Genomic DNA, 10,831 nt, shown 5'->3' on the forward strand with positions numbered 1-10,831 from the left:
TCTTTATGAATAGGTTGTGTGGGAACACACAAATACTGTATGGACAACTTCTGGACCATCTCTATTCTCTGGTGATTTGGCAGTCAATTGCTATAGGCATCATCCAAGGAATTATTTACTCACCAGTTCTAGAACAGGATGGAGATTATTAGTGACAATTCAAAGTGTTGGATATTTACCTGTCTACAATAATATGYATATTCTGTTTTTAATTTTAAAAGATTAGAGAAAATAGCAATTTGTGGAATTCTGGTGTACTGGAAATACTTTTGCCTCTTTTTACATTAAAAGCAAGGCTGTTCAGAATGCGATGAAAACGTATTTTATTTTCTCAAAGAAAGACCCAAAAGAAATTTATGGTTTTAATGGGAAGCTCATGCTAGGGAAAAAAAAATTGTTTTATTCCTTACAATGAAGAAGTAGATAGCAGAAGCACTTGAATTCAAATTAAACATGGTCAGTAAGAATCTTTACATTGTTATTAGAGATTAGAGATACACTTAACTTACTCTTTAATATATATATAAGAAGTCATTTACAGGTGAAAGTAAGGTTTAGATGCTAAAAATAGGAAATTATGCAGTTAAAAAACCCCAAAGTAAATGAAAGAAAGAATGAATCTTAAGTACATAGAAAGAAGGTGGCTTTGTTAGCTTAGATGAAGTAACAAAGTAAATAATTCTTGATAAAMGTCAAAGTAAGCTGTTAATTTTCATTGTGCTATCAGAGCTGCCTGCTTGTGGCTGTCATAGGAACAGGTATGTCCTCAGCCTTCTCTATGGCTGTSAAAGAACAGGGGCTCTCCTGCCCTCAGGGACACCTTGGCTGTGCAGAGAACTTGCTAAAAGCAGTGACACTGATGCCTTATCAATTGCTAATCTGAAAGAGAGGCCAGACAAACTTAAGAGAATGAGAATAGACAGCTTTAATACAGGCCTAACAGGCCTACTGCTACATTAGGGCAGACAAAGCCTCCTCCTCCTGAGGCTACACCCAAAACRGACACCAGGTCACCAGATCTTCACCTTTTGTAAGTTCTGCCTTATTAACATATTGGGTCTTAGTTCTCCAATGATCTTCAGGTCATGRTGTCAACCACCCCAAACTTGCTCCCCCGCAACTCGCTGTTGTTTATATACAGCAAGCCGGCAGTGAGGTATCCTTGGATTCAGGCTCAGAGAGGGATTGTTTTGTCTAAAGATGGGAGAACAGTAGTTTTTAGTGATGTACTAGAGAAGTACAAGAATACAGATGYATGAAAATATAGAAACTAAAAATCCTAAGGCATCAACATGGCTGTGAGAGGAGACTTCCAGCACACGCAACCCAGCCGCAAACAGTGAGGTGTTTGAAAAGAGTTTTTGCAGCACAGTAGATGCCCAAGATCAAAACAGCAATGAAAACCCWAACTTGGGCTTGCTTTCATCACACTTACAGCCAAATGTTGTAGGTGTTTCCATTTGAAGGCTTCAGTTTCCATTTGAAGGCCTGAACTGATCCAGAAGTTTAGAGTCCCTCTGGCCCACCAGGCCCAGGGCTCACCTGAAACTTCCTGTGGCTGCAAGGCAAACATCACAAAGACACYCCTTTSTTTTYAAATCAGCTCTGAAGGATGAGTCTGGTGCCAGTCTTCCATTTGCTTTTCCAGCAATTAGGACCCTTATCCCAGCAACCCTCTCAAGGAAGCACAGCCTCCATTGACAACAAACACAATGTCCCAGGTGGGATGCTCTCCACACACTCCAGTTTTGTGGACTACCTTTACCAAGAGAGCAAAAGGTAGGAAACACCCTTTTTGTGCCTGTGTTAAGGCTGCTGAACAAAGAGAGGAATATGGTGTTGGATTCAAAAACCMTGTATTTATGAGGGTTTCCCACACTCTGGCTGAGAATAGCTTGAACTCCACTTGTGCAAGTCAGAAGAATATTTGAACCCTACTCTGAAGCATCTATTGCCACATACAGTACAATGAAATTAGACAGTTCATCCTCCACAAATGTCTCTCATAAAAGAAATTATCTACCTAGAAACTACAACAGACAGAACTGCAGTGAGAACGCACATTTCTACATCAAGCTTTGCCCCATGATTTTCAGGAGATCTGGGCATTTAATTTACTGTGACAATGAAATACTGAGAGTCAGTCCTTGGTTACACTGACTAGGACAGCTAGGACAAAATTCTTTGCTGCATAAACTGAGTTTTATACAATTTGATTAGAAGTGGTTTATACAAAGAATGCAAAAAAAACCAAAAAACAACCCTCTTGTCTAGGCAGGTTATCTCCCAAAACTTTGGCAAAGATAAAGACATATAAACTACATAGCTGTATGTCTAAACAACTTTTCATCATTAAATATTAAAATGGACCTGCTGATTAACATGTGTAGACAACTACCGTRGTTTAACTTCAGAAGGSAGCTCAGCACCATGCAGCCRCTCTCTCACTCTCCCTGCAGTAAAACAGGGGARAAAATCTGAAGGGTAGAAGTGAAAAAACTTGTGAGAAGAGATTAAGGCAGTTCAACAGGTAAAGCAAAAGCTATGCCCACAAGCAAAGCAGAACAAGGAATTAATTCACTACTTCCCATCAGCAGGCAAATGTGCAGCCACTGCCATTAAAAGCAGGACTCTTTGTGAAGGCAAATGTGATAACTCCAAACATCCTCCTTTACTCTTTCTTTCCCACGTTTAGTGCTGATTGTGTTGTTATAGGTCATGACATAATGGTGTAGGACATGCTTTTGGTCAGCTGGGATCAGCTGTCCTAGCTATGTCCCCTCCCAAATTATGATGCGCCCCCAGCCCTACTGGCAGGACAATGTGAGAAATGGAAATGACCTTGATGCTAAGCAAATACTTTTTGGCAATAACTAAAACACCCCTGTGTTATGGAGACTGTTTTGGTCACAAATAAAAAACCACAGCACCACAGAGGGATCTGTAAGAAAATCAACACCATTCCAGCCCAAACCTGCACTTCTCRGAACAATGGCTACCAAAAGAAATTATCTCATAGCTAGTTTTAGAATTTGCAGTAGATCAGCTCTCTTTTGCTGAGATGCAGGTAAGTGAGGGGACAAAGAGGCAAAGGAAACAAATCCAGAGTACATTCACCACATATTTATTCTTTAGTGTCCYTGTCTAGGATCTTAGAGCCGTTTTCAAATTAAACCAAAACAGCTGCTGCTGYTCTTCTTCAAGAGGCCACTCCAGGTAGGTCTTTGTGTTCATGATYTTCCGCAGYTTGCAGAACCTCTTGGGAATGGCTTTGCTCTGGATGGGCTCCAGCAGCACCAGAATGGCCGCGTCGTTGTTCTCGTCAAAGAGGCGGAAATGCGAGAAGTCCAGCTCGTATTTGCACCACTCGCTCTGCACAAAGTGCTCGGACAGCACAAAGAGYGTCTTGTGGCTCTTCTCGATGCAGTCGATGATGTTGTCCACGATCCACTTGCCGGGCACAAAGTCCCGCTTGTGCAGGCAGAGGCGGAAGGGAGGGCAGGCCTGCTCCAGCTCCCGCACCATGGTGTTCTCCACCCAGTCCGAGTCGTTGTCGCTGTAGGACACGAAGGCGTCGTAGCAMAYGTCCTTGGGCGGGGCTCGGCGGGGCTTGCGCTTGGCTCGCAGCCACGCCCACGTCATCCGCAGGTACCACACCAYGTGGTACTTGTAGCCCACRGCCACCAGCAGCAGGATGGCCAGGAACACCAGCACGCAGACCAACGCCACCACCAGGGACCTGTGGCACTCCATCAGGGACAGGCGSACRGCGCCCACCSGCATCCCTCTGACCGCCAGCGGAGAGTCGCACACGTACCTGTCCGGCCACCCCACCAGCACCTGGGCCAGCCTGGCCTCRTGCTGGACGAACGACAGGAACTCACAGGAGCACATGAAGTTGTTGTCGCTGGCATCCAGACGCTCCATTCTCTTGAAGGACTCAAACTCCTCCCTGGTGAAACCGTTCAGCTTGTTTCTCCTGACGGACAGGGCCAATAAGTTTGGAGTGAGTGCGGCACCAGGCAGGGTCTTCAGCTGGTTTTTGCTGAGGTACAGCTCTTTCAGGAACAGCAGCTCCAGTCCCTGAAACTCCTTCAGGTTGTTTCCACTAACATCCAAAACTTCCAGCCTTGGAGGAATGCAGCCTGTTACTTTAGGAATTTGAGTGCTGGACAGGTTTAAATATTTCAGGGAATTCGGCCATTCACACGCATCTGGAATCTCACCAAAATTGTTTAGGCTAATGTCCAAAACAATTAGGTTTCCTAAATGAGACAAACTTTTACCTGTCATTTCTAAGTCACTCAGTGAATTCTGACTTAAATTTAGAGTTTGTAGTGATGGCCAAGCACCCTGACACGCTGAATGCTCTAAACTCAGGTCTCCAAGTAAATTTTTACTAAGGTCAAGATACTCCAATGAAATAAGGTGTTGGGAAATGCTGCATGGTACCAAAAAGACCTTGGTGTTTTGAACTGTGACTCTGGTAAAAAGAGATARTAGTCCTTCCACTGTTTGAAGATCTGTAAACAGGTAGAACTTTTCTATAGATAATTTCTCTATTGTCAAAACTCTAAGGGTCTGTGATTCCTTTGCTTCAATTTGCACTCCCCATTGTCCTGTTCCCRAGAGCCTACAGTCTATCAGCTCCAACTCCACTAATTTTGGCATGTGTTCTAAAATGCTGGCAATCTCAGGCACAGTAGCATCTGTTAATAAGATCTGTCTAAAAGTAATTTTCTTTGAAAAAGACGAAGACATGACTCTCAACACTTGGATTTCTGCAGGGATATTGAATGCTATTCTTCTAACTTCCAGCCAAGTGACAGAGTACASAAGGTCCCTAACAATTTCTGAGAATACATTAATGCTTGTTATGCTTATGATCATGTGATTTATCTTCTTAATTGATTTYAAGCTTCCCTGCTCGTACTGACTGAGATTGCTGCCATCAATCCACAACTTGTGCAGGATCTCAAGGCCCTCGAAGTTCCCTTGCCTWATCACGGAGAACCGCGCGTTGCCCAGGTGCAGAGAGCTCAGGTTCCTCAGGCTGGAAAAGGGGGAGCTCTTCCCCAGCTCTCTGTAGGAATTGCCTTGAAGGTGGAGGTGCTGCAGTGACAAAAGGTGCCCAAACCACGCAGGGGACACCTGAGCCAAGCTATTATTGGATAAGTCCAAGAGCTCCAGCTTTGCCAGCGACTGGAATGCGTCCTCATCTATGGAGCTGATTTTGTTGGACTGCAGCAGCAGGGCCCTCAGGTTCACAGCCTGCTGCAGGTCCTGGGATCGGATGTGCTTTATCCTGTTGTGGGCCAGGTTTAACGCTGTGATTCTGGCTGTGATCCCAGGGGGAATGAAGTCCAATCCCACGGCAGAGCAGTTGCAATCCTGACTGGCAACACATGAAGGACAAGCCTGCTCCAGCGTTTGCTGTTCAGAGAGGTGCACAGCCAAGAGCATRCAGATGGCCACCACTTGCCAGGTGTGGGTAGCCATTATAGGGCCTAAAATACAAAATACAGTCAGAGCAAATATAAGATGGATCGCTTCTTTTGGAGAACACACTTTTTGGATATATCTTAAATATAACTTTAMCTGTTCTGTCCTGTTGAAGGCACTATGAATACAATTGTTTTAACACAGGTCAGAGTTGAAACAGGGTAGTTACTATTCTTCTCCTCTTCCTGTTTAGTAAGTAGTCTTCATACTTCAATCCCACCTCAGGTCTTTTTCTCCTGAATCTGTGAATATTATTTTGTATAATCTCTYTTTACTACAGGGAGTCTCCTGTATGTGTTTCAAATTCTGGTTACATCAAGAGGAGTGAGCATCTTACAGTAGATAGTAGCATTAATGTTTGATACTTATTTCAAGCATATGTCTAATCTCTATGCTGACAGTGAGGACAGGGTTAGGGTGAAACAGATTGCATTTGTTTTAGTCCTTGTTTTATCTGCCTCTGCCTACTCTGATTGTAAATGTCCCGTGAACAGGGAAACAAACATTTACCTCTCTTCGTTTTTACTGCCACACCCTTCTCTTCTGCCACTGCCTTTTTCTGTTTTGGAACCTGCGGCAGAGAGAAGATCAAGCCAAGCCACAAGGAAGAGCCAGGGTCTCAGATCAGATCAGCTGACTGGACTAGATAATTTTTTCCAGCCCCATAGCCTGTTGCTGGTCTTCTGGACTGAAATGATTTAAGAGAAGCCACACAGATGTAAATCCTGTCTCACTTCACTTTCCTCTGACAGCTGTGCCTTTCATAAGGCTGATTTGGCATTGCTAGTTTTTTGTTGCAGAGGTTCCTGCAATATCCAGCTTGTTCTCACTCCCAACAAGATGCCTTTAGTTCCTCTACCCTTCTGAGGAGCTGGAAAAACAATWTTTGAAGCCTGAGAGAGCTCTTTTACCTTAAAAACATTTAATACACATTGAAATGTAATCTTTCTTGACAAGGATCAAAGAGCATTTTTTAAATGTCATTTTCTCCAGTGTGCTACAAAACCCCTACCTCAGTAGGTATCTTACTGAGGATGGAACGAGTGAACAAAGCCCAAAATGACCAGTTAATGAGATCACAAAATCACTGTGTGCTCTCTATCAGGTTAATCAGGTTAGATTGGCTTCTCGAAAACTGCTTTTTCCCCTCAGTCATCTCACTGAGATTATGTGCAGAAAATCTACTCTACTTTGAATTCATATTCTGATTTGCTTTACAGTAGCTGACCCACATATACAAGCTAATACAGAGAGGCCCCACCCTTCCAGTTGCATTTATTTTAGCCATAACTGCTTAAGTTTATCCAAAAGGGGCAGAATTGACTGAGATGGTTTGGGCATATGCAGAGGGGAGGAAAAGTTCTGKATAATTTTTTCAGTCATTCCATCTCCTCCCACCTGCAGGACTATGAACATTTTGACCTCTTATGTTATTTTACTTTTATCTCTGTCTGTCTGTGATGTAGAGCTTTGGATCTTGAAGGACAAAGTTCTCTTCCCTGTCTGTAGATGCCCACAGCTGAACAGGACATCCACCATCTCCTTCAAAGTCAATGGAGGGAAATAACATCTTTCAGGAGCAATTCATATTCTGTGTCTTGGACACCCAGATTAAGATGTGATGACTCCAAGAGAAATGATCCCATTGCCTTAAAAYAGATAACTAGATATTTGTTCAAGTGAATCCCACACAAAAAGTTGTGACCTGTGGTTAGACTCATCTGCTGTTCAGCTGAGATTCTTTTATGGGGATTTTTTGGTCTCCCAAGTGTAACTGGATAACACAGTGCTGTAGGCTATAGGAGTGAAGCCAGGAGGAACATGAGCTCCACTAGCAATGAATTCGAATGGTATTTTTAGAGTCATCCTCCAAATACTWACTGTTAGAAAAATGAAGCAACCTGGCAACCTGATCAACCAAAAGCTGTCTAGAGGCAGGTCATTTATAGGTGGACAATTGGCCACACAGAAGAGAACTGGGCAGGTACTGCACAGGAAATACCAGCTGAGCCTAATGGGTCCCCACCTTAACAGTCTGAAACCATCCAGAGACTGCAGGTCTGAACTCCATTTGGTGATTCAGGATGCTTCTTTTCCCATTTTTTTGCTCACCAGTAATCTGAGCAGAACTCAGAGAAATCCCATTCCCACCCAGCCTCACTTTTAGCCATTCTCTTCCCATTCCTGTCTAATGATGCTGCTTAAGACTCTGACTTACGAGGTCATTTCAGGCCTCTCCACACCCACTCAGACACATAGCCCCACCCCATATCATTGCCCTACCAAGAAATCACTTTTTCCTGTTATGCTGGGAACTAAAAAGCCACATTAAAAAAATTTAAATCAAAATGCAACTGAAAGTACATAAACTTTCACAGATGCCCTTATACCATAMGGTGCTGTGATGAACCAGGCATTCAAAATGTTTCTAAGATATGGAAAAAGGGTCCAAGTCATCAGACATGCTCAGGATTATTTTCCCCGGACCACATGAGTAGAAGTATTTGAGGAAATATGCACATTCTTAAACATTCTGAAACAAAACCACGACTGACAACAGAATGARGATCTATAAATGCTAACAAATGCTGAAAGTTAATATAAGTGCTGGAATAAAGCACCCAATAGAGTGCAAATCGATTGTAGCTTGGGAGCACCCCCCAGCTGAGTGTGGGCTGGTGAATGTGAGCAGTGCTGTGGAGCCTGCAGAGCAGTAGTCACTGCCTGGTGAAGAGGTCAAACCACAGGCAGACTGGGGAACCCAAGCTGCAGCTCTCCACCTGGCTRTGTGGGTTGCCCGTGCCCTAATTCTCACCCCCGGCGCTGCCCCWGCAGCGTGTGCACATCCGCACTCACTCACGGCCGTGTCCCGTCTTGTTCCCCACACACAGGATGTGCAGCAGGTTGGAGTCAGGTGAGGAGGCAGCTGATGTCCCGAGGCCATCGTTCAGTGAGCCCTTTCCTGGTTGAGTTCCCGAAACCAAGGCACCCCACCTTCACTCCCAGCCTTCCCTGGGCAGTCAGCACCAACACCCAGTGGGACAACAGACAAATAGGGCAAAGTGCACACAAGGCACCCTCCCAAGAGGAAACGGAGCAGAAATAGCAAGGTTTGACCCAATTTGTCTCTTTTTCATTTGCTGCTTTCCTCTCTCCCATTTCTCATCAGCATGTCCTGGCTCCCCACTTCCTGCCTGCCTGCCATGCATCCCAGCCTGTGATTGCACCTGCTCTACTTCTGCTGGCAGCCAGTAGGGCAGAAATCCCTCCTCACTCCACACTCCTGCTCAGCAGCCCTGGGCACCCTGAGTCCCCCATGCAGAGGAGGATTGGTGACAAAGATAGGATGGCCTCTTCCCAGGGCTCCCTGCTTGCTTCTTGCTCTGGCATTGCAGCTCCGCTGTCTTTCCCCACACCTCCAGCCTTCACCTACCTGAAAACTGTGCCAAAAAGATTCCCAGAGATGCCACCTCCAGCTCCAGYGTCCACATGCCAGTTARCCTACGYTGTGTTTCATCTCTCTCTTGCTGAYCATTCTTTGCCCAGCTTCCTCTCACRCTGCTGTTTTGTTTCCACTTGGTCTCTCAGCCTTGACGATGTAAGCAGGGGAATTCCTGCTCTGGTGATCTGATTGGCAAAAGAGCAGGAACACTATCAGTGCTTTCAAATGTGCCAATGCACAGAATTCTGGGTCTATGGTAAGAATGTATTGCATAAAAACTAAGGCTTCTCCYATATCTCTTTTTGACCCTCTCTTCATAATGACCAGCAAGACTAATTTCCCTTCTTACCTCTAGGCACACAGTTCTCCTAATTTGTTTTATCCATGCTCAGTGTTTGCTCTCAGGTGATTCACTCATCACCTACCTGGAGTGCAGTGTTGATTARACCATGAGCTATTTTCCTCCAAGAGCATTTACCGAAAAATCACTTTGTAGCAAACTTTGGACTGACCCCGGAGATAACAGTGCCACAGGAAAACAGAACTGAAAGTGGTGTTTGCCCACAGAAACCCTCTTCGTGTAGGTACACATGCACATACACACAGGAGTGTGAATACATACACATTTATAAAAGCACATGCACGTGTATATGTATGTATGATGAAGTGAGAATATACCAGTAGATAATATAAGCAAATTTTACTGTTTTTCAAATACTCAGCCCATATGTCAAAGCTTTAATATTTCACCACAAAATAATTGCATGTGTAAAGTGTCATCAGATCTAGACTCTCCTCTACTTAAGCTCCAGCAAAACAAGCTAAGGGTAACATGAAAACATCGAGTCAGAGAAACCACACCTAACAATCCCATCAGAGACAATTTCAGGGTCCCGTAAGAACCTCTGAAACACAAGAAATCCAGGCACCAGCTACCTTAACATAAACATCTGTATYGACCTGCTTGTCTAGACTCCCTTTGTGATCGGTGCAGAGCAGGATGGTAACTCTAGGACACACCTCACACTGAAGCAGAGAAATGGACTGCCCCTTATCCGTGTGAATTCCTTCACTGACTACAAAGGAAGATGAGTATGAGTAGAGATCTAAGAGGTGTGTGGCCCAATGATTACATTAATGTGCTCGGCACATTAGAAGAGCAAAAYTAAGAACTGAGACAGTCTGCAACACCATTGAGCCCACACATTAGAAACAGAGTCTCACACCCCAAAAATAGAAGGGTCTAGCTATTTCTATGGGAGGGTAGAAATGAAATTGGTGGTGATTGTGAAGAGAAAAACAAGCATTCCCAGGAAGAAACGGACACGGGGGAATATTGATTTAAGCCCCTGGCTTTTAATTTAATTTGTAAATTACAATGGCATTGTTAGAAACAAGTTGGGCACAGCTGTAACAGGAGAAAAAATACAGAAATATCCCACACTCAGCAAAATGTATTTAGAAAAGTATATCAAGTCCAAAAAAGTTTCCAAATACCGTAGTTAYTGGCAGGGATTTTTAAAGAGCAGAGTATCAAATCAATGGAAAGCATAAAACAGGTCTTTTGCAGTCAGTATCTATATGCAACAAAGCCAGTCACAGTTACAAAGACAAATGAGGAAGAAGAGATTCTTAGCAGGAAGAAACACTCACATGGGGCCTTTTTCAGAAATATGTTGAAATGGGGGCAGCTGACTTCTATGACTTCAAGGCTACTTTCAAGTTTTCCCAAAACASCTGCTGCTGCTCTTCACCAGCAGGYCATTCCAGGTAGGTCTTTGTGTTCATGATCTTCCGCAGCTTGCAGAACCTCTTGGGAATGGCTTTGCTCTGGATGGGCTCCAGCAGCACCAGAATGGCCGCGTCGTTGTTCTCGTCAAAGAGGCG

At 44.2% G+C, this 10,831-nt stretch overlaps 1 protein-coding gene across 1 annotated transcript; it reads right to left on the reverse strand.

Moving 5' to 3' along the window:
• Window positions 1-1,592: 1,592 nt before the first annotated feature.
• Window positions 1,593-9,159, reverse strand: TLR2 (toll like receptor 2). Its single transcript, XM_057376025.1, has 2 exons — window positions 8,936-9,159; window positions 1,593-5,507 (listed from the first exon to the last, which is right to left on the reverse strand). The coding sequence occupies exons 1-2, from the start codon at window positions 8,991-8,993 to the stop codon at window positions 3,145-3,147; spliced, it is 2,421 nt and encodes an 806-aa protein (XP_057232008.1). The 5' UTR covers window positions 8,994-9,159; the 3' UTR covers window positions 1,593-3,144.
• Between the last annotated feature and the right edge of the window lie 1,672 nt (window positions 9,160-10,831).

This window comes from Malurus melanocephalus, unplaced genomic scaffold (genome assembly GCF_030028575.1).
Source record: "Malurus melanocephalus ecotype Western Australia unplaced genomic scaffold, MMel_1.1 scaffold_9, whole genome shotgun sequence".
Classification (NCBI taxonomy): Eukaryota; Metazoa; Chordata; class Aves; order Passeriformes; family Maluridae; genus Malurus; species Malurus melanocephalus.